Raw genomic sequence first — 23909 nt, 5'->3', positions numbered from 1 at the left:
TGATTATACAGGATGTCATTTCTACCACTTTCACTCTGAAACAAGGACAGAATAGTTATTTATTCCCTTTATTGCCCCTATTCATGTATATATTGAGCTTTTCAAATTCAGCTAGTCCCTAACTACTAATGAGAATGTCCTGGTGATAACCCTAATAATGAAACTGTTAGAGGAATTAGCTTTCAATCAGATTTTTTTTCAAAACCCTGTTTTCTCCCATCTTCAAATTTATTTACAACTGATATTGAGTCTTTCTTTTTTCCAGTGGGTGGAAACTTTTGATGCTGGACCACAGACTACCTGCTTAACTTTTTGCCCTGAAATTCCTGCTACTTGTCCCCATGACACCATTAAGTCCTGACACAAGAAAAAGTTATCCCAAGGTCACTGCCCCCAAAGATCTTGTTTTTTTCCTGAAACAGTGGATTTTATTAGAGGAAAATTAATGTGAAGTTTAGTCTTCAGACTTTAGGGAGGGGGAAAACTAGGTTTCCTTGTGCTTGGAATTAGTGTGTGTTTTGACTCTGGACATTTTTTTTTCCAATGAGTTTTATTTTGAAAATCAAGCTTTCTGTAATAACTAATGGAGCAAATTATTTGCAATCATCAAACTGTGGATTAAACGCATGTTTCTGTAGATATTTATTTCCTGCTGTAGGCTGCCTCAGATAAAGCTGTTCTCTAATGCATTTATAATACATAAAATGTGCTATAAATAAGTATACCAGCCAAAGAATTAACTGCTGGCAGCAGCTTAGTTCCTTCAGGGGGAGAGAGCGAGTGTGAAAGCTCGCAGCTAGTTATGGGAGCAACCAAATCTCCTTTCCTCTTCACATCCTCCCACCCCAAGCCCATCCATCCCTGGGAAACGTGCCCTGGCACGTGTGTGGACCTGGCTCTCACAAACACACAAGAGCCAGAGAAGGAATGATGCTGCCAAAGTTTTTGAGGCCCGCTGGGAAGCACGATGCACAGCTCAGGGACATACTGAGTGTCTTGTACTTTGATTGTGGTCATGGGATGATAAAGGAATTGAGTTTTGGAAAAGCCCTGATGAGAAGAGTCTTCTTTTTTCCTCTCAAAGTTGAAGGAAGAAGCAGAATATTTTAATATTTTTCAAGTCCAGCATGGCTTTTGTTTCCCAGCAGCTGGTTTTTGTTTTGTTCTCTGGCTATCAAATGAGACAGTCTTAGAGTCACAGAATGGTTTGGGTTGGAAGGGACCTTATAGCCCATCCAGTTCCAACCTCCTGCCATGGCCAGGGACACCTTCCACTAGCCCAGGTTGCTCCAAGTCCTGTCCAGCCTGTCCTTGGACATTTCCAGGGATGGGGCAGCCACAGCTTCTCTGGACAACCTGTGCCAGGGCCTCCCCACCCTCACAGGGAAGAATTTCTCCCTAATATCCAATCTAACTAAACCTACCCTTCTTCAGCTTAAGGCAATTCCCCCTTGTCCTGTCACCACATGCCCTTGTGAAAAGCCTCTCTCCAAACAATGTGTCTTTTCAAGGGGAAAAGTAACTTCACCCATCAAAGGTGTTCCTCTTCTTTTAGATATCCCGGATCAGGTGATAAGAGTTTTCAAAGCGGATCAGCAGAGCTGTTACATCATCATCAGCAAAGACACCACAGCCAAGGAGGTGGTGAGCCACGCTGTGCACGAGTTCAACCTGACAGGGGCCCCCGACACCTACTCCCTGTGCGAGGTGTCCGTCAGCCCCGAGGGCGTCATCAAACAGCGGCGCCTCCCGGATCAGTTCTCCAAGTTGGCTGACAGGATCCAGCTCAATGGAAGGTAAATGTGCCCTTGGTTTGCTCTGCTTTTAGTTGCCTTTTAGGATTAATCATAGAATCATAGAATCAGCTGGGTTGGAAGGGACCTCCGAGATCATCCAGTCCAACCCTTGATCCAACCCTGCCGTGGTTCCCAGCCCATGGCACTGATGCCACATCCAGTCTTATCTTAAAAACCTCCAGGGACGGAGAATCCACCACTTCCCTGGGCAGCCCATTCCAATGGCTGAGCACTCTCTCTGGGAAGAAATTCTTTCTAATATTTAACCTAAACCTCCCCTGGCACAGCTTTAGACCCAGCCCTTTTGTCTTGGTGATCATTGCCTGGGAAAAGAGACCAACCCCCCCTGGCTCCCCCCTCCTGTCAGGGAGTTGTAGAGAGTGAGGAGGTCTCCCCTGAGCCTCCTCTTCTCCAGGCTGAACAGCCCCAGCTCCCTCAGCCTCTCCTCATAGGACTTCTGCTCTGCTTTTAGTTGCCTTTTAGGATTAAAACATCATGGAAGCGTTAAGGTTGGAAAAGACCCCCCAGATCACCATGGGGGACGTTTTAATTAAAATAGACAAGTGTCTGTTAGAAGGACAAGGAATCAATACCAATAAATGACACTTTCCTCTCTCCTCTTGTGTCACCTTCGTCTTATGCACCCAAAACTCCTCCCCAGATCCACAGCCAGCTCGCTTGATGACAGCTAAATTTAGCAGATCAGCTATATAACATATATAGTGGTTTACACTTGGAGAAAAAATTTATATTTGTTCTGACACTTCCCACATGTACTGGAGGATTAAAGCATACAATTAATTCTTTCCTCAGTGCCGTGTTGCAATGAACTGATTCTAACCTGAGATAAATTCTGCCATTTTTATGTAAACTGTTCTGAATCCTTCTGAAACGTTAAGTGCTTTGGTTTTATCTGATGACCTGATCCAGACCAGAAGAAAGTTTATTAAAGTGAAAAACTCTGTAGTTGTCTTTGCTAGGCAACAAGAGGGAATTTATGAGTAATAAACTTTTGTGTATCTGAAAGTGATCTGCTTGGGACTGTGGAAATGAATTTTCCAGATACATTTTCATTTCCTGAATATTCTGTGCCTCATGTAAATATTACTATGCCACAGTAAATTTATGGAAGAAACCACACTGAATTTGTGTAAGAAATGGAGAAAGACATTAACAGGAGATTTCTCGGGAGTAGTGTGTATTTAAAATGTAATTTTCACTGCTGAATTTACAAATGGAAAAGTAACTGACCTTCTTCTGAAGGTGAACACTACAGCATATTACAGAGTACGGTATGAAATGATAACAAAGAGGTAGATTAAAACAGCTTTTGAAATGTTTGTTTGCTTAAGTAATGATGTTATTTTACGTTAGCTGAAGTACAAGGTTATCCTGTCCCTTCTTGTCTCTGTAATGCCCACGTTGATTGGTGCAGTTCAATGTCCTTGTGTTCCCAAACCCTCTGAAGAGCATCTCTAACGGGTTGCTGTCACTCCATTATTCTCCAGGTATTATCTAAAAAACAACATGGAGACAGAGACCTTATGCTCAGACGAGGATGCTCAGGAGCTGCTCCGGGAGAGCCAAATTTCCCTGCTCCAGCTGAGCACCATCGAGGTGGCCACCCAGCTCTCCATGAGGGACTTCGAGCTGTTCCGCAACATCGAGCCCACGGAGTACATCGATGACCTCTACAAGCTGGAGTCCAAAACAGGGAACGCTCACCTGAAACAGTTCGAGGATGTCATAAACCAAGAGACCTTCTGGGTTGCCATGGAAATTTTAGCAGAGCCCAACCAGCTCAAAAGAATGAAGATTATTAAGCATTTCATTAAAATCGCTCTCCACTGTCGAGAATGCAAGAACTTCAATTCCATGTTCGCGGTTATAAGGTAAAATACTTCCCGTTTTTCAGCTCTGATTGGTGCTGTCAGAGGCAATTCTGGTAATCTAAGCTGAAAGGGAAGAAATAGGACCATCCTGGGCACATTACAGATGGGTCTGGGTGGTTTTCCAGAGCCAGCCTGGTCCGGGGTGGATTTGGATTGTCACCGCAGCGGTTCAGTCCCATTGAGGTGCTGGATGTGACAGTCTCTCTTTTACCTGTTACCTCCCAGGGAAAGAGAAGATTGGGACAAAGCACTGTTTGATTGATGAACCTCAGGAACCTGCCTGAGCATTGTGTCATTTTCCGTGATTTTGGCACCCAATTTCCCTTCCCTTTGTCAGTCATTGTTACTTTTTTTGAGTCATATCTGTGATGATGAGATTACTTCATTTCTTCCTTCCATTGTAAGGACTTCCTCAAATCAGTCTTGTTTTGGCTTAATTTTCCTTTTCATTCTTTCCTGTCATCTGCTTGCTTGTCTATTTTATTTTTTCCCCTCTTCAGTTGCACATTTAGACTTTCTCTTCTGATTTATCCTGAATGCTGCTACTTTAACAGCATGAGTTCAGCATTTCCTTTATTTGCAATTATCTTACACCCAGCCTTTACTTTAGGGGGGAAAAAAGGCACTGTGATTCATCAGATAAAGATCTGGATTTGTGCTGTATCCCAGCACCATTGTTGAAAATGCCATTATAAAATATTTCCTTCATATCTAACCAGTTTATCAAAGGGTATTGGCTTCTGGTTAGTCACACATTAGAGAATTCATGAATTTCCTTCAAAGGGACTGGGCAGCAATTGGGGCTGGGGCTGCTCATTACATGGTGAATACACACGTGGATACTGAATCTCATTTTTATATTCTGCTCCCTAATTTCTCCTGGTTTATTGTAGTGGAGAAATGACTCTTCCTGCTTCTCAGTTAAGTCTAATCAGGCCATGACTGAAGTGGACTTTGGTCAAAAAAAAAAAAGGCAAATAAATTAGTTACTGTTTTACCCTTATTTCCAGAGTAATATGTTTTTGTTAGCATATGGCACAAGGTTTGTCTTTCTTGCCTTGTCCTGCACAGCAGTTTGATGCCATATGTCTCCTGAAATAGGAAGATAACCATCCTAAACTAGCATGGAAAAGAGGAGCTGTGGGCTGGCATATGTTGGATTTTTCATGTCAGAGAAGGCTTTGTTTGGCATAGCGTGGAGAGAAATCCGTATGAAAAATGAACCAAATTCAAAACAAGATTTTGAAGCTTTCAAAATGTTGGAAAAAAAAAAAAACAACTGAAAAAATTCATCCTCAGAGGGAAGAATTTCTTCCTAAAGTCTTCCCACTTCTGCCTGGGATGAGCTCTGTACTCTTCTCATTTGCTGTGCAACCATTACTTCACCTCATTCATTCTCTACCCCTTTTGTCCTTATTGTGATACCCATTTAAACAGGAGAGAAGTGGTTCTTAAACAGACATCAGTCCTATTTTACAGAGTGATTATTTTGGCAGTAATTGGAAATCTGTACCTTGTGCATAGGAAGCAGTTGTGGTTTTCACAGTCCCGTTTAAACAGCAGAGGTTTATTGTGATGAACTTGTACTCTGGCACCCAGCCAGCTTTACATTTAACCTTGGGAAAGCTATTTTTAATCCTTAAAACAACCCTTCACTTCCTTCTGAAATGCAGCAGTTCTGCTCCCAGCTAACCATGAAACCTTCCTGCCTTGCAGTGGGTTAAATCTTGCGCCAGTAGCTCGGCTCAGAGGCACTTGGGAAAAGTTACCCAGCAAGTATGAAAAGCACCTCAGAGACCTTCAAGATCTTTTTGATCCCTCCCGAAACATGGCAAAATACCGCAACATCCTGAGCAGCCAGAGCATGCAGCCTCCAATTATCCCACTTTTCCCTGTTGTCAAGAAGGATATCACGTTCCTGCATGAAGGTAATGTCAAACAGGGAGAACACAAGCGGAGCACTGAATATGCTTTAGCCCTTTCTTCAGTGCTCCTCGTGTCAACACGTGTCTCAGGAAGCTGCCACCAGTGGGATGCTTTTGATGGGTCCTTTGTAGGAGGAAAGTAAAATAGGACTCGGAATGCTGAGTGGAAGAGACTGATCCTAGACAAAAATTAAAAATTAAATGCGTATTTTTAATATTTGAAAAGCAGTGCTTAGACTTCATGAGCTGCCCTCAGGTTTAGGCTGGAAGCACAGGTGAGTGTGCTGGCTGGTAGTTGCACTACTTCAAATATATTCTCTCACAAAAAAAGAACTTGTTGCTGTGATGTTTCCAGGTTTTCATTCCATGTTGTGGCTTTCAGGCAGCTCCAACACCTCCTACTCTTGCTTTCAGCATTTTCAGGAGGTTTTGTTTAGACATTTCCATTTTGTTCCGTTTACACAAAGTCCTGTTCACAAGTGGCTGAGGCGAAACATTTCCAAATATGCCCAGTTCTTGGTTGTGATGGCTCAGAACTGTTTGAACTTCTTTCCAAATGGGAATGCTGTCCCCATCAGTTCTGTATTTATATTTTAACATCATGCCAGTGAACTTGGGCATAGTTCACTTATTACTTTTTCCTCCTACTAATACTTGTTACTTCAGAAATAGGTTAACAAGGGCCAATACAAGATACCAATACAAGGTACTGTGAGTGGGCCTGATTCCATTTGTGTTTTGCCAGAGCTTCCTGTTTTCCTGCTGTTTTGATTAAAAGTTTTGCTGATGGAGGGCAGGGAGGGCAACACAGGGTCACTCTAAAGAATTTCTTACTCTTTTTTTTTTCTTTTCTCTTATGTGTGTGTCTCAATTATGCAGGCAACGATTCCAAAGTGGATGGCCTGGTGAACTTTGAGAAGCTGCGAATGATTGCCAAGGAAATCCGCCAAGTTGTCCGAATGACCTCGGCAAACATGGATCCAGCTGTGATGTTCAGGCAAAGGTGTGCACTGGGAAGGGCACTGGAGGGGTCTCAGGGGGGGCTCTGGGGCTGTGTGTGCATCAGGACGTTGGTGTTCCATTGTGTGCCTCACCATTGACATTTACCACCAAACCACCATCTTTAGCAAATCACCTGGGAAGCAGGTCTGCTTCCCAGACCTGCTTTTAATGACTATAAAACAAATTATTGTCTTTAAAACACACGGAAGAATAGGTTCTAATTTTAGTGATACGTATTTTTGCTAAATAAAAGCGTTAGTGTCAGTAGAGTTTTGAGAGAGGTATAATACCTATATGTGAGAGAGATAAAAAGCACCTAAATCACCCTTATATAAATCTGAAATGTTACTTCAAAACAAAAGCCCACTGATAACATTAAAATCAAACAAAATATTTTTTTATTTGTTCTGAGCACAGCTTGTTCCACCTACATAATGTTTGATGTTCTCAGGCTTTAGCAGGTGAAGGGTGTGTTCTTGGCTTATTTTTCTTATTATTTCTTTTTATCTTGGTGCCGAATATCATCAGGCTCTGTGTTAACAAACTGCAGAATAAAAGCAATGTAATTTCTAATCTGGTGCTGATTAGCTCCGGATTATATTTAGTGGAACTAAATGACTTCCTGCATCCGTTTTCTTCCCACTGGCTGAACTAAAAGCATCAGGAACTCTGCTGTGTCCATGCTGGTCCCGTAGATCCCTGCAGGAAGGGTGCTGGTCCCCTCTCCTTGCACTTCAGTTTGCCTGGAAGTGATGGGCCAGACAAAACCCCTGAGGAGGCAGTTTGGGGGGGGAGTTGGGGACACTCAGGATGCAGTTTGGGGGGGGAGTTGGGGACACTCAGGATGCAGTTTGGGGGGGGAGTTGGGGACCAGGTCTCTGGTGCTGAGTGGCCCCATGGTTCCTACTTCAAAAAATGAGCTGCACCCCCAGCAGTGCAAAGCTCAGAGGGGAGACAGTGGACAGATTTTGGGTGAAATGTGCTTTATCCACCCAAAATTCCAGTGCATGGGTCACCTGTGCACCAGCTGTAATTCTCTGTGATGTATGAGTTGAGTGACATCTGTGCAGTGGAAGGAAACAGCACATGCAAGGATACAGAGTGTGTGTAAGAGATTGGGTTCCAGTGGTCAGGATGCACAGAGGATCATCAGCCCTGTCCTGTTTTTGTTTGCAAGGCTGACTATCAGGAAACAGAAGTATTTTTTGTAAATACAGGCATTTAAAGCCAGCCTGGATGGGGCTCTGAGCAACCTGGGGTAGTGGAAAGTGTCCCTGCCCATGGCAGGGGCTGGAACAGGATGAGCTTTGAGGTCCTTTCCAACCCAAACCAGTCTGTGGTTCTGGGAGTCTAAAAATGGCCCAGTCGAGGTTTGAACCAACAATGACAGATCCTTCTTAAAGTTATTTAGAGATGGGTTTGTCTCACAGTGGAGATTCACCTTCATACTGTTGGATTGGACTTAGCAGAATTTCATTTTTAGCATAAAACTATAAAGCTGAGAAGTTGTGATTTGCTTTTCAGAAACTTTGGCATTCACAGCTGAAATCAGTCTATAAATAAATTTCCCTGATGGCCCATGCACTTTCTAAGACCTAATGAAGTCCAATCATTAAATAAATTTAATAGTAAATAGTTACCTTTAGTATGTTTTTCAGAATTACAGAACAGACTTTAATGACTATAATTTAAATTATGCACACTGCCATAAACTGCTTAGGCATCTAATATTAGAGATAGTGCCAAAGATTAAAAGAAAATAATTCCATGTTTTCACATCATTTATATTCATTTTCATTGCCTCTGGTGTTTGATCTATCAGTTTGTGTTATGAAGCACCAAATAAATGCTTTTGAAGATGAAAAATTAACAAGAAAGGATGTGTATTAGTGGTAACATGAGACTTGCTCACAAGTTCTTTACTGATTAATAGAGAGCATCCAGGCTTTCAAGGTGCATTTGGCAACTGGCTTGTTTTCCAGCAAACAATCAAGAAAACAACATCATAAACTTGAATACTGATGATGATTTCTCATACACTCCCAGCAGGCCTAATACAAAGAATAAATAAATTTAATCCCACTTTTTGCAATATGAGTGAGTTGAACAGTTTTTGCTCACTCCATCAAAATTGAATTTGACTTACAGAAAATAAAAAAAGTAATGCAAGTTTGGTTTTTCAATTCATAGGCTAAACCTACACAAAAAACTGATAGATGTGCTTCCATATTAAAGTATTTGCCAAGTCCTGCCCTTGCATTCCATGAAAACATTGTGTTATTGTTTGAGAAGAATTTTGCTGTATAGAGATTTTTTCTTTTCTGTTCTTTCCTGTCTACATCTTTCTTCCTGACTCTCAACTGTTTTATTTTTTTCCTGTGCTTTTCTGTTCAAATACATGCTTCAATGTATATGGCTCTTGCTTACAGGAAGAAGAGGTGGAGAAGTTTGGGGTAAGTGTAGAGCTGAATGCAACTAAGATAAAATAAAGATTATGCAACTCTTAACATACTGCATCCTCCTCGTTAGTGCATGCATCTGAAATACAGCATGCATTTTATTAACCCTGCAATACATGGTTTTTTTGAAAGCAGGAATAAGGGGTTACAGCCAACGTTTTACTGCGGCTGCAAGAATTCTGAGTTGCTTTTGTGTAGTAGATAAATTGTTTTGAGTTTTGGCTTTATGCATAAAAAAAACCCCTGCTGTGCAGTTATATTGGAAGGCAAACTGTTTGGGGAAATAAATGAAATGAATAACTTGCTTTTTAACGTGTGGCAGAAAAGTTGAAGCCATTCTGCATTTTGAACTATGATGACGCTTGGAATTGTGATGATGGTGTAGTGATTTCCCCCCTGAAGTCTGTGTTCAAGCAAGCTTCAAAGTAGTTATTTTTAGCATATATTTAAAATGTATCTCACATTTCCTACACCAAAACCCTCATTGGTTTCCCTGGGAGTGTTGACTGCAAGGACTGGATAACGAAATGACTCAAGATGAGAGTTGTGATGTTGGCTGGGGAAAGTCCTGACTGGCCCAGGGTGCTGATTTTAAGACAGCTGTCATTGTAGCCGTATTTTATGTGTTATTATGTGTATTTTTGCCCATAAACTGTTACCTGTGTGCCTTTGCACAATGAGAGGGACAGTGCCAGTCAAACTGGGCTGAGCAGGTTTGGATACTGGTCCCTGGTACTGGTGTGGATGCCCTTGGCTGGCAGCCTTGGGTGCTCACAGGGCAGCTCATGGGGACAAACACCCAGGAGCCACAGAGCCAGTGTGATTTCCAGCCCTTGGGATTGCTGTGAACACGAGGGAATTAGGGAAAAATCATTATTAAAGGAAATTGAATTAAATTGCCTTAAAAAGTCAAGTACAGACTTGAAAGAAAAAGTGTGTACATAAGCAATGAAATATTTATATCATTAAAAATAAACATAATTTCCTGATCATTGTAGAACAGGTGTCAACTTTGTCCTTGTCCATAGGGGACAGGAGTGTCCCCTTGGTTTAAGTAGCTGTGAACACTCCATCATGCCTTTTGCTGCTCCTTGTGTACAATAACATTACTGTTTTATTAAATTAAGCTGTAAATTGCTGCCAGTTTTTAAGCTTATATTTTCTTTCAGATTGATTTATTTAACATCTTTGAAAATATTACAGTCAGCTATTTTCCACTACTTATTTTTTTAAGCTCAGTGTACTCGATTCCTTATATTTGCTCTAACAACATGTTTCATTGTGACTCCTTTGGCCATTATGGCAGTTCTGTGCCTGATGTTGTTTATTCTGCCACTCGTGATTCTGTAAACACACAAGATCTTGATAACTGTCTTCACAAATACTGTAACTTTAAAATATTCATCTGAATGTTTAAAAATCCCCACAAAACCCCAACTTTAAACAACTTTATTGACACTTTCCATTCTTTACGTGTGGCGTATATACTGTGATCTCCACTTATTTAAAAATGCATCAGGACTGGTGTGGCTGTAGCACTTTTGGCAGTTGAAACAGAGGTGATGTGTGTGTTTGAGCTGTGTCCAGGTCAGTTGTTTGGTCACTCCTTCGGTGTGAGTGGGAGTGACTGTCAGGGAGAGTAACTCATGTTCTTTAACATTTTGGGGATGATTTATTTTTACCACAGTTGCTGATAGATGTGGGAGCTCAAAATTGGGAGTACTGAGGAGCGTTGTTTTTCATAATGCAAGTCTGGGCATACATATGTTATCACTGCCTTCCTCACCCTTCTGGGGATACGTGTTTTTAGTGAGCTGCTCTTCTGTGAATGGTCTTAGTTACTTGAAGAAAGAAGTTAAGTGCATCAAATGCACTTTGTACTTGTAACATAATTTGCCCCTTGTTTAACCCTTGTGAGAAGCCCAGTTTTCTAAGAGGATCACAGTAGTCACTCCCTTCTGTGCTCAGCTAATTGCAGGAGGTTTCTGTGTGAGCCTGATTCACACAGTGGGCACCAAATTCCTCAAACCAACAAAGTTAATAAGTTTGTCCACTTTTACAATCTGCAGTTGAAATTATAGAATTGTTAAGGTTGGGAAAGACCTCTTAGATGGAGTCTAACCATCAGCCCAGCACCACCACCCCATTCACCACTGAACCATGTTCTCAAGTGTTTTTGAACACTTTCAGGATGGTGACTCTGCCACTGCCCCGGGCAGCCTGTTCCAGGGCTTGACAACCTTTTCCATGAAGAAATATTTCATAATATCCAATTTATTCCTCCTCTTGCACAATTTGAGGCCGTTTCCTCTCATCCTGTCAGCTCTGGGTCCTGCAACATGAGCCTGTGGTTTGTTACTGGAGCTGAACGGGTTCTGTGCAGAGCACTGCACCTCGTCCTTCCCAGTTCCACATTTCCATGTGCAATCCTGTTCTAGACTCAAATTGCCACTCTCAGTTTACCAGAATATTTTAAGACAAGTGTTGTTTTACTGCTGTTCATCTTTTTAACTCATTTGCATCAGCATGCACTAGCCCTAACTGAAGATTATTGGTATTAATCTGCTTTGGCCTGTGCTACTGCAGCTCTTCCCTGCTGTCGAGAACTGAACCTTTACTGCTTTGCTCTTCTGTTTTGCAGGTCTCTGAGCCAGGGCAGCACGAACTCCAACATGCTGGATGTGCAGGGAGGTGCCCACAAGAAGCGTGCCCGCCGCAGCTCGCTGCTCAACGCCAAGAAGCTCTACGAGGACGCGCAGATGGCCAGGAAGGTGAAGCAGTACCTGTCCAACCTCAATGTGGAGACAGACGAGGAGAAGATCCAGATATTGTCACTCCAGTGTGAGCCTGCCTACAGCACTTGTAAGTACAGTTCCTTCTCTAGAAATACTCATTTAAACTCTTTCTCCAAGGACAAAATACTTCAGTAAGTTCTGGTTTGTCAGTTCACATGCTGAGGGCTTCAGCAAGGCAGCATTTCTGTTCAGGTCTTGGTTGAGCTCAAAAAGCCTCCATGATGGTTTTTCTTCTGCCCTTTAGTTCCTAAGCTGTGTGTCTTTCCATCAGTCTGGCAGGAAATTCAATAGTACATCAGCTCAGTTCTTGCCCCGCCGTCCTTGTACAGAATTAGGAAGGATAGAAGTAACATTTACCATATGAACAGCAAGAAAATGAAAAGAGACAAAATCAATATAGAAACTGCAATGGATTTCAGCTTAGAATAAATGAAGATTGTTGAGAAGCAGAAGTTAGGTCAATATTGACTGATGGGTTTGATGTGGTTTGACAGGCAAAAATTGAGGGCTACAGCAGGACAGTTCCCATGATTTGAACTCCTGTCAAGCAAGCTGTTGTCTGACCTGCTGTCTTACACAGTTCAGTAAATTCTTACTTAGAAATGAGACATTGTAATTGCATTTTATTTTGATACTTAAAATTTTTCACTTTCTTGAAAAGTAGATTTGCTTCGAACTAGAAGAGTGGCAACCATGCCAAGCAAAATAATGCTTGTCCTTTGTCCAAATGTATCACTTTAAGACTTTTATGTCCTCAAATATCACTTTGTCTGTCATGAGATAAGTTAAAAGCATGACTAGGAAATGGCATCTCAAAGATAATATTTTAAGTCCTTGCAATTTTCCAGTATTAAGAATGCAAATCCTTGTTGTTCCCTAAGGTGCCTCCTTATGCAAAATTTTTTTAGCATTTCCTTTGAAATAGTACTGAAGTAGGAAACCTGGAAATGGCCATATTTAACTCCCTTTTTAAGAATGTTAAATTCTCTGTGTTTGAACTCTTGATAGATGATCTATGTGCATTTGTGACAGGTGGCCATACTGTGCCCAAGAGACAAACATAAATATTGTCAGGTTGTTTTTCAGTTGTTTTGAATCAATTAAAATCTTGTTTGCACAGTACTAGCCATAGATGTTTGGAAGTTAAAATAGGGAGTATGTGCTGACTGCTCTACTCCATGTACTTAAGCCAATCAAGGCCTTTTTTTCCTTAAATGTTAGAAAGGAAAACGAAGGTTAAGTGGATATACAAATAAATATGTAATAGACTGGTGTATTATTAGAAGTACCTTTTTGAAAACTGGGAAAGAATCCCCCAACCCCCAAATCACAGGTAATTCTGGGAGAAAGGATGGAGGAGCCCTGTGGAGCATGAGGGAGCTGCCAGCCCCTCGTGGCTCTAATTCTGGTGGAGAGAGCACTGAGCTGCTCCCAGGGATGTTCCTCCACACTGGGTTGGATTACCCACGTTTAAATTTTGACCAAGGAACTTTGACTCAGGCAGCCTGGCACAGGGCTTTGCCATTTGTTTCTGGGCAAAGAGGGTTATTTGCACATGCCCAGGAAAGCAGGGGTTCAGTCCCAACTCTTCCCTCACTGATAAGCTCCCGGCCTTGCTTGCAGAAGGAATGAGCAGCAGTGATGCTGCAATCCAGAGTTTTCCAAGGGAATATAAGGAGAAATTGGATGGTCTTAACTTCAGAGCTTATGGATTGATTAAAGCAGAAGCTGAAGCAGTGCCCTGTGCTGTAAATCACTTGTGCCACCTAGTGAAACGTTAATGCCAACTGCAAAACAACCTGATTTTGAAGGAGATGCTGCTCCTTATGTACAAACATCTAAAATACAGGCTTGTGGGAATAAATAACATTTTATTGTCTTTTGATTAAGTACCTCAATGGCACTTCAAAGAATTTAGGGGTATTTTTACAGCTGTTTCACACAACAGCATCTTCAGTGTGATGAGATGGGTGTGCTTGGAATAGAAATGGTTTCAGATACATTTTACCCTCTTTATACAGTGGTTCCTTTGTCTGGATGGTTGTGCTGTAATAATCCTGCCGTTCAAAGTGCAAGATATTTATCTGCAGTTTTTCCCTGACAGTGACAAAGAATTTGAGTGAGAGAAGAGGAGGGAAATCCTCAGAAATGTCTCCAGTGCCCATGAGGTCAATTGGCCAAACCACGAAAGCCCATCAGCATCAACAGAACAGAATGAGTCAAGTTCTTCAGGTGCCAACTGTGAATTTGTACCCCAGCAGGAAAAAGGGGCTGACGAAGGAACATGTCACATTCAGTGAGTATCCAGTTTGAGATGGGAGTAAATAGGACAGAGGAGCTGTTTGTAGCTGGGTGCTGTATGTGAGATACCACTGTGCTTCATTTCATTAATTCACTTTAAAATAGCCAGTGCATATTACTGTGTTTCAAGAGAGCATGCTGTCTGCTTAGTCATTTGCACAGTGTTAAAGAACTTTCCTTAAAACAGTTAACAGTGAGGTGCTGTCTCCAAATACATTCTTGCTTAATGAAGTCTAATATATTTAGGTGAAATCACTGAAACAAATCACAGACATTTAATATTTTAACCTATGGGACACCATTATAACAACAAATTATATTATGGTCAAACGGAGCAACGTATATTATTAATTGCTCCTAGTAAATGTTATTTTTTTCTGTCTCTAACTTTGCTAGTTGCAAAGCAGTATATTATGTATTGAAAAGCTTTTAACCTATTTACACAACTGTTGTATTATTTAAAAGCCACAGTTCTGGGTTATTAAATAGTTAGCTGCAGTCAGTAAATGATATGAAATGACTTTATGGTACATTGGGCATCAATATCCTTTAAAATATCTCTGGAAAACAGTATATTGCAGCACATAAAATACTGTTTCCAGTTAGTATTTATTTCAGGTCTCCTCTGGAAAGCCTGTGCAGTTTGAAATGTTCCAGGAACTTTGCTCAGAGGTGTTTCTTCATTCCCATGTTTTGTTCTATGTTGATCTAACAGATTATTGACAACTTGAATTAACTCCTCAGCGCTGTGTTCTCTGCAAGGTGGTCTGAGAGTGAGCAAAAAATACCAAATCCTCAGTGGGACACTGGTTTTGCTAAACTGGCGAGGCTGTGGGTGGTGCCCATGAGTGTTGACTTGAGAACTCCTGCTTGTGAAGATCCTGAGCTGACCTGTTGGCTGTGACACACGTGGCTTTTAACACAGTCCCAACAGTGCACTGGGCAAGGATTCCCTCCAAGCTTTATCCTTCACACAGTTTTTCTGTTGCACAGTCCTTTGCCAAAACCACAACCAGTGTCTCCTTTGCAATGGTTCCTGTTAGGACCTGGATGTTTCAACACACTGCAGATGAGCAGCCAGCAGTGGCCACAGCTGCTCTGATCCAAATTTAAATTTAAATGGAGACTGCCTCCACATGCAGAATCCTCTGAGCATCTGCTCCTCTCTTTGCTGAATACTCTGATTGTTCAACATGGTGTTATTTGTAGTTTAAAGAGACAGCAGTAGCTCAAAAGGAGAGCAGTATCAGTAACTGGTTCCGTTGTTTTCACAGGTACAGGCTCCCCACAGAAGTCATTAAGCTTGTCTGAGGAAGTAAGTAGTAAGAAACAAACAGATGACACCATGTCCATGGCATCTTCTTTGCACTCCAGCCCTCCTGCTTCTCCTCAGGGCTCCCCACGCAAAGGTAGGTGAGCTGTGGGGATGGTCCTGCTCTGTGTGACCCCAGGAGCTCCAGCCTGGGCTGAACTGAAACCAGGGTGGGCAGTGGCAGCAGTATTTGTTGATAATGGCATGTAAGAGCAACAGTAGTTTAGAATATTCATGTCAAGAATAGAATCGTGTCTTTCTATGAGTAGACATGATTTTCCAGTGTATTTATGTGTTTTGGCCATGAAAGTCACTTATTATTTAAAAAAGGGAACAATTGTTTCCTTAAAATATTGCCTAAGTGCTTCTGACAGAATTCCCAGAAGTGCTGACACCTGCCATCATGTCAGTTCAGATTTAGGTGGCCACTTAAAAAGATGGGATTCACAAACCTGGGGATTTCTTGAAGATGACAGTGTTGCACAGAAACTGCAGCTGTTGAGACAACTCCTGGTCTTGCCCAAGGTAGTTGGAATATCAGGTGATGAGGTGGAGCTGGAGATAGAATGGTGTCATAGTTCTCCAGGGCCCGTGGTTTAGGCTGCTGCAGAAGTAGTGGATCCACCTAAATCCTCGAGTTGCTGTTGATGTTTTTTGTTCTTGTGCACAGGGCTTTGTTTACATCCCTGTCTCTCATGATGCCCTGAGAATCCCTTTATTTTTGATGTCTTCGTCTTAAAAGACCTGCATCACTTCATCATTAGTCAACCTTGGATGGGAATTCATTTGAAATCTCTTAAGAGCTCTCAGTAGTCAGCCCAGGTGGTCGGTGTTGGATGGTGTAAGGCCTCTCTCCCTCCCTTCTGTGCTGCTTTGACTCACTGACAGCCCAAAGCCACCGCGTTGGCATGGCATGGCATGGGGACCTGCTGCATCTCCTTGCCCTTTCCAGGGGGAGATCAGGCTGGTCCATCCACTTCTGCCTTCACAAGACCCTGTTGCCTTTAGGAGAATGCCACTGATTTTACTTAAACACAGCATACCTATAAAAAGCTTAATTACTTGGGTTGCAAAGCCTTGCTCCACTGAGGCTTCTGAGCATCGCTTATAAACTTGTTATTTTTGTTAGCTTTTCATCTGGTTCTTTGAAAATAATGCTTTGTTTCTTTGGGATTATTTCTTTAATTCAACTTGATTTCGGCATATTTTTAGCACTGATGTAATTTGATTGAGGTGATCTGTACCTTGTTGTGTGTGTTGTGCTAACAGCTCATTGATCTAAAATTAGGTGCTTCACAGACAGCTGAAAGACATAATTTTAGGCATGAACACATTCCACTTAATCTTAGATTTCGTTTTCTTTTTGGGCTATTACCCAAGTGATATGCAAATAGGATTGAAGAAAAAAGGGTTTAAAATTAGAGTGTTATTTTTGTTGTTATTTCTCTCGTCACTTACCAGCACCTGCCTGTGTCTGCTTCCTTGTAGTTGGCAACACGCAGAGGTCGGATAACTGCAGTCAGATGAACCTCTCTGGCTCTTCCTCCTCACTGGCCAGCGAGACCAGCAACAAGACCAGTGGCCAGCGCAGCTACGGAATAGGTGGGGCTTATTTACAAAAGAAAATTCGGATGATTTGCCAAGGCAGAGACAGTTCTGAGAGAAGCACAAAGGCAGACAGAGAGGATGAGAGTGGAGAGGCAGAAGCTGAGCGTGAGCCCCCAAAAATAAAGGGATCACGGTTCAGAAGACTTAGGGAAAGAAGCTTCTCCAGGGAAAGGAAACCTTTTGCTGCGAAAAGGGAAGCAGAGCACACTGAAGCCTCAGAAAGGAGTGAAAACCAAAAGGACAAGGACAGTGATGCTCTCAGTATCTATAGCAACAGCAGTCTGTACACATCTCCCTGCCTGTGCACCAAGTCTAGAAGGAGGAGAAAGACCTTATGATTTGTTTTTAAAAGAAAGACTGATGTCCACGTTCTGTCAGATATCCTGAGTTTATCTAAGTTATTTCAGCATTATCCATTTACATGTTTAAGCTGTTTAATGTTCTTCCCTTCCAGATATTTGTGTCAGTTCTTTATAGTTAATCACCCTTACAGTGCAGTGAAGACAATAATGTGAAGTTAGAAAATCAAGGAACAGGTACAGTGGCAGTTCAGTTACTTAGTGTGTCACAAATGCCAACGAAACAGTAAGTTCTGCAACGATTTCCTAATTAGACAGTCCCTGATATGATGTAAATCAAATGCTCACTTCTAGCACTGGTGTGTATTTGCATTGGTCACATCCTCTGCTGACCTTTTCAGCCCAGCAAACACTTGCCTTGAGTCTGTTTATACATATGTGCTGTTATTTAATGGCCCAACTTTCAGACAGTGTTCATCTCTTTAATGAAGAGAAGCCCTTTAGTTCTCCAGATCTTTGAAGTTCTTGAAAAACAGTGTCTTAAAATTAAGACACACTGAGAGCATTTCTTACTGCAGTACAGTTGTGTAAATTTAGAGTCTCTTGAAAATGTAAAGAATATGAAATATTAGTTATTGTCAAAGGAAAGGAAACGGAAATTTAATCTTAAAAATGCTGCTCCTAATGACATTTTTCCATTCATAAGGTTCAGTCCTATAGTTTGATAATATTGATATTTAATGCTCATATTTGCTCTTAAAACCCTACAGCAGTGATCAAAGTTAAGCTGTGAAGTCTCTCAAATTATGAGCTCTATGCTCAGGGGCAAGTATGCCAGTGGCTCCAGATGCCATATTATATTATCTCTGATTTTTTTATGGACTTAAGGGCATCAGTCTTCTGTGTTTGGTTGTGTGTATCACTGGCATGGCTTTTACACTGCCTGGTCATTTCACATTTTCACCTAATGGATGTAAATATGTGGCAGTCCAGTTCAAAGGCACGTGTGCAGAAATTTAGGAAAAAAAAAAAGCTTATCTGAGGTGTTGGATATATAGGGCTATATACATTATTTGTGTTTGAGATAAGTTATTTGTGGGTAAGGGTAAGCCAAGCAGAAAAAAATACATTATAGATTCTGCTCTGAATCTTGTGGGGTCTTCAGCTGTTCCCATTCAGTGGGAACAGCACTGGAGTCTGGTCCAGCTCCTGCCAAAGTTGTATTTCCTGCCTTTGCCTCCTTCTCTGTTAGTTTTGGAGCAGATAATAAAACTGAAAAGGACCATATGGCTAATCCCTGGGTGCTAATTGCTGGCTTTTACCTTAGTCAGCGTCTCCTCCTCCACTGCCAAAACCTTTCCTGAGTCTTGCACGGCAGCAGGGCAGAGGGACAGTGGGAATGTGCTGCCTTTATACCAGAGGAGTCAGCAGGGTTGGAAAGATTGGCCCCCTCACTACTGATCCTGGTTAGGTGGGTTTAAGCTGCTGCTCTGGAGAGTGGTGGCGTTGCAGGTGGGTTGTTGGTGTCGCTGGACTTGCATCAGTAAATAAATCAGTGCTGACAGATGCTTAAAGCTTCAGTACCTAAAATGCTCAGTGGACTGACTGTGTGCAAAGAGGGTCTGGTGGTTTCTCTTCTAAATACCCTTGCTGTAATGCACGTGTCAAAACTTTGTTGTCATACCTACAAACCTGAGTTGCTCTTTGACCAAGGTGTCCTCTCCCCTCCTTAGGCTACGCCCTCATCCCTTCCACTAAATCCGACAACTTCTCCGACTCCAGTCACAGCGAGATCTCGTCCCGCTCCAGCATTGTGAGCAACTGCTCCGTGGATTCCATGTCAGCAGCGCTGCAGGACGAGAGGGGCTTGTCCCAGTCCCTCATCGTGGTGGATTCCAGCGGGGCAGAGAGGAAGGAGCATCCCCAGCCACTGGTGGATTATGGCCAGCCCTGCCCAGGGTGAGGTGCCGCTGGTTTGGGTTGGCCTTGGGGTGACGAAGGTTTGGCCAGGATGCAGCTCTGCTCTCCACCAGGGTTGTTAAGCTCTTGCTGGAAGCTGGAGAACTGGCTGCTCTGTGTGAGCCTGTTTTCCTAAGAAGCTTACAGCATCACTTGAGGAGACAACAGTGTGTTCCCATCGGTGGGGTTCAGCTGGACATCTCTTGCTAGAGACTGCAAATGTGTTAAAAGCCAGGATGATACTTAGCAAATTAGTGTCATGGTGAGAGACAGCAAAAGAACAACAGGAAATTATCAATTCTCTCTGAGTCAGCAGTGCCAGTCACTTACCATGCTCTAATGTGATTTTTAAGGATTTTTCTAATTACCATTTGTTGCTTAGGCAAAGTGGAAGCTTATTGCCCTGACTTCCTGAGAGTTTCCACACAGGAGCTCTTGTTCCTTTGATGCAGTGAGAATCTGTGCTGAAATGATGCTTTTAACTGGAAGTTTTTGGTTTTGTCTTACTAGACGTAAAGCCTTGATCCATAGGATTTAATATGTCTTAATATATCTTGGGATAGCATTTCCTGTCCTCAGATGTCATGGATTCAACTACATGAGAGATGCTCCTTAATATTTCTAATTTTTCCGGCTCACAGAATCACAGAAGGGTTGGGGCCAAAAGGGACCTTAAAGATCATCTTGATCCAACTCCCTAAAATGGGCAGGGACATCTTCCACTAGCCCAGATTGCTCCAAGCCCTATCCAGCCTGGCCTTGAACACTTCCAGGGATGGAAATAAATGAGTAATTCCATTTATTTCAAAAGGTTAAAATGAGAATTTAAAGATATGCTTCATTAAAGAAAATACCTCACTTTTCTGAAAGGCATAACACACACTGAGTTCACATTTTGTGGTTGTTCCTTTATTCCTTCGTTTCAGTGGGTTTTGGAGGGAAGAAAGTGGGTTTTATCCTAGAACTTATAACACTGAAAAGCAAGGAAAAAAAAAACCTTGTTTGCACATATCTAAGAAACATTCCTTGATTTCACAATGTGTCAGTAAACTGCTGAGGGAGGGTGTTGAATTTTAATGTGCTGCCCATGCATTTGTTAACACACCCAGAAATAGTTAAGAGACTTGAATAATGTCTAGCAATCATATCTTCATGTATTCCAAATTCATGCAAACCTGGCTTTATTTTTACCCCCTTAATTATGCACTGAGAGCTATTAGAGCTTTCAGCAGACATTTCTCGAAAAAAGAAATTTTGGACTTTGCTTTTCAGAATCTGTCGCTCCAGATCGTTCCCACAAATGTTATTTATGTCCAATATTTCCTAATGTTCTTGAAATATAACTGCCTCCACTCTGTCTAAACAACTTGATGTTGCTGCCTGTGAAGGGGTTGGTTTTTATTCTAAATATTTATTTTTAGTTTATAAATTTAAAGAAAAAGGTGGCAGCAGCATGAAAGAAAGAGGCAGTTGCTCCTCTGCTTTCTGTCAGGCACTGTCTTGCTGTTGTTGGTAAAGCTTCTGCAGACCAGATTTATGGATCTGGGGTCAAGCCTGGAAATGCATGTTGCAGACTTATTTTTCCTTGCTGCCTGTGCAGTGATGAGTTGGGAGTAGCAGTGTCTCCTGTCAGTGCTCCCGTGTGCCTTGACCTTGCTGCTCACCCGGTACAAACCCACAGCTGTCTTTCAAACCAGGCGATGGTCTCTGAGTACGTCAGTCTTTATTTTGAAAGCTCACAAGCGGTTTTTCCCGGTTTCTGTTGTTTTCAAATGCAGCTGGTCAATCACGAGGCCTGCCCTGATCAGAGGGATGGCTTTCACCTCCTCCATGAGCAGCGAGGAGATCTCCCACGAGCACATCACGGTGGAGGCAGCAGACAGCGGCCGGGGCAGCTGGACTTCGTGCTCCAGTAGTTCTCATGACAACTTCCAGAACATCCCCAACCAGAAGAGCTGGGATCTCCTCAACTCCTACCGTCACACCCAGCTGGACGGACCTATAGCTGAAGTGGATCCCACAAACTGTTACTCTGAGGAGGGTTACTTGTATTCCGAAGCCTTTTCCAAAGCCAACAGGCAGTCGAAAGCCAGCGTGGAGCTCGATCAGTCCCGGCAGAGCTGGGCCTCCTCCAGCTCCCTGTCAGACACCTACGAGACAAACTATGGGACAATTAAGCGCAGGGGGCTGGAGAACTCCACGGCCGAGCAGACGGAGGTTTTGGACTCTAAACCAGGCGCTGATACAACTTACAAAACTGTTACTTCCAGTACAGAAAAAGGCCTGATAGGTAAGCCAAGCCAACAGCTTATGGAAGCTGCTACATCTGTTTTTCATTTTGATATTAAGTTGTTAAGAAATGACATCAGCAGGTCTGGGGCTGTCTGGCATGTTAAATTCAGCTTCTCCCGTGGTTGCAGTCAGAACACTACACACACAGTGTATTTTCAAGCCACCATTACAAATTTAGAGACAATAAACGAGCTCACTTCCCCATCACTCCGTGGGGCTGAGGGAGAGCTGTCTTCAGGAAAATGTCAGGCAGTTCCTCTCTGTAGTGTGGCTTTTTGCTTTTTTTTGGAAGTGTACTCATCACTGTAGATGTTCCCCTGACAAGGAGCAGTGATCCCATGCTCCTTATGATACAGGCTTCCCAGGAACCCAGAGGGAAGAGCATGGCTGCTGAGTGCTGTGGAGCTCACCTGCCCCTCTGGGGCAGCTTTCATCCACAGGGCTTTGGTCTCTGGAAGCTCAAGGGCAAAGCAGATTCCTTTCCTGCCTTTGCTATTTTAAGCTGGCATTTATTTGATTATACAGCTGCAGTTTGGCTAAGTATGAAAGGAGAAAACTTAAAAACTTTCAGATATGCATAGTTCTATTGAGCGAGATGTTCTACCCCTGGCCTAGTGAGCTCAGCAGCCAAAACTAAAGGAACTGTGTTAGCAACAAGATAAAACGTGGAATGCAAAGCTTTCTAAGACTGTGAGTCAAGGGTGCAGCTGACATGCAGTTTAATTACTGACTGGATTGCTGGAGGGGTTTGTGTTATCAGAGGTAATTGCCTCAACAAACATGGCAGGTAGGGCGGAGGTCTTGGATTGTGTTCCTCCTCCTTGGCTTTGGAGAAGAACTCGTGGTGGAGCCTTGCAGGAAACGTGCTCCCAGGTCAGTACTGTGCCTGGGCTCTGCCAGAGCTGCTCCTGGCCCGTTTCAGGAGATGGCATGTCCAGTGTGCAGGACACACTGCCTTTGCTCACAGCTCTTTGCTGCCTTTTTCATTCCGTGTCCGCTCCCCCTGTGCTGGTGAGGAGCCCTTGGCATGTGTGTGTCTGCTTGAGGAAAGATCTGATACAGGCAGAGACAATTCCCTGCTTGCAGATGCAGATCTGTGAGCTGTTCACCGTCACACAATATGCCAAAGATATTTTCACTTTATTTCACCATTTGTGAAATGTTATGAACTGGAACTTGACAGAGGGACACGTTATTCTTTTGTTACTGCAGTAGACTAAAGGTCAGCTCTAGAGAGCCTGAAGCTTTCTCCTTTGAAGGAGAACATACCCACCCTCATCAACCCTCCTGCAAATCCAGCCAAGACTGAAGGTTGAGGGTCTGCTCAGAGTGCCCAGCCCTTCCCCATCCCTTCCCTTCCCCTACTTTCTCATAGAGACCCCCTTCAGTGCTAGTTCAATGAAAATAAATCCTGTAATTCAGCAGTATAAATCTCTTCCTGTACCCATGTGTATCTGCTAAACCCCAGACTGACTGAATTTGGTTTGGGTTATTTTACTATCAGCCCAAGTATGAACTGAGACCTTCAGCCATGAACCAGCTGATACCAAAACCTGGAATCTCACAAGTCTACAACACAATAGGAAATATACTCCTTTATTTTTCATCCCTTCCCATTCTTCTAAGATAAGAAACTATTACAGTTGCTGAAATAAATTAAAATAATGAATGTGCACTGTTTAAAATGGATCCACAGGAAGAATGCAAATTCACTCAACTAACAGACTTCTTTAAAAATTATCCTGGCTTGGAAACTCTCCTGTTGCAACATGTCCATGGAAAGAGCCCAATTTAACATGCACATGAGCCCCAGACCTGGGCTGGGAGGGAGGGGAGGCAACTTGAGAAAATTTAAATTTTGGTTTGAGAGCCTTTGGGACCTGAACAGGGCAGGAGGGGAGAAGATGAATTATGTGGCATGGACATTGCAAATAGGTATTATTGACTGGAGCCTTTTCATGACTGCACAAGGTGTAATGCAGCCTTTCCAAAGGCTGTTTCCATGACTGTTCCAGATTGTTTCTTACTTGTAAACAGGCAATATAGTTTTAAGATAAGGATACAGAAGAAAACAAAGCCAAAAAAAAAAAAAGACATTAAAAGTGTGGATGGGATAAGCCATTATTAACTGTTGGAAAAGATAAAATAATGAATGCAGGCTCAATATACCTTTTGCCTCACAGGAGCAGTTTTATGTGCTACTGGCTTTTTTTATTCCCATAGCATAGCTGTATGGTTTCATGTCTTTATACACATCAGTTGATACAAT

At 42.5% G+C, this 23909-nt stretch overlaps 1 protein-coding gene across 5 annotated transcripts in view; it reads left to right on the top strand.

Annotated features, from left to right (window-relative positions):
• RAPGEF6 (Rap guanine nucleotide exchange factor 6) overlaps positions 1-23909 on the top strand; it is a 119041-nt gene that overhangs the window by 91171 nt on the left and 3961 nt on the right. For 3 of the 5 annotated variants that reach the window (XM_017834606.1, XM_017834603.1, XM_017834601.1), the window contains 11 exons: positions 1556-1796; positions 3305-3688; positions 5405-5616; positions 6493-6616; positions 9045-9068; positions 11716-11936; positions 13974-14165; positions 15445-15579; positions 16971-17084; positions 19123-19348; positions 21127-21638. In XM_017834606.1, coding sequence (XP_017690095.1) covers positions 1556-1796; positions 3305-3688; positions 5405-5616; positions 6493-6616; positions 9045-9068; positions 11716-11936; positions 13974-14165; positions 15445-15579; positions 16971-17084; positions 19123-19348; positions 21127-21638 — 2385 coding nt within the window. The remainder of the gene's footprint in view (positions 1-1555; positions 1797-3304; positions 3689-5404; positions 5617-6492; positions 6617-9044; positions 9069-11715; positions 11937-13973; positions 14166-15444; positions 15580-16970; positions 17085-19122; positions 19349-21126; positions 21639-23909) is intronic. The other 2 variants (XM_017834605.1, XM_017834604.1) reach the window with 1 other exon arrangement.

Source organism: Lepidothrix coronata, unplaced genomic scaffold, assembly GCF_001604755.1.
Source record: "Lepidothrix coronata isolate B3197 unplaced genomic scaffold, Lepidothrix_coronata-1.0 Scaffold236, whole genome shotgun sequence".
NCBI classification, from domain to species: Eukaryota; Metazoa; Chordata; class Aves; order Passeriformes; family Pipridae; genus Lepidothrix; species Lepidothrix coronata.
This window is presented reverse-complemented; position numbering and strand designations above follow the sequence as displayed.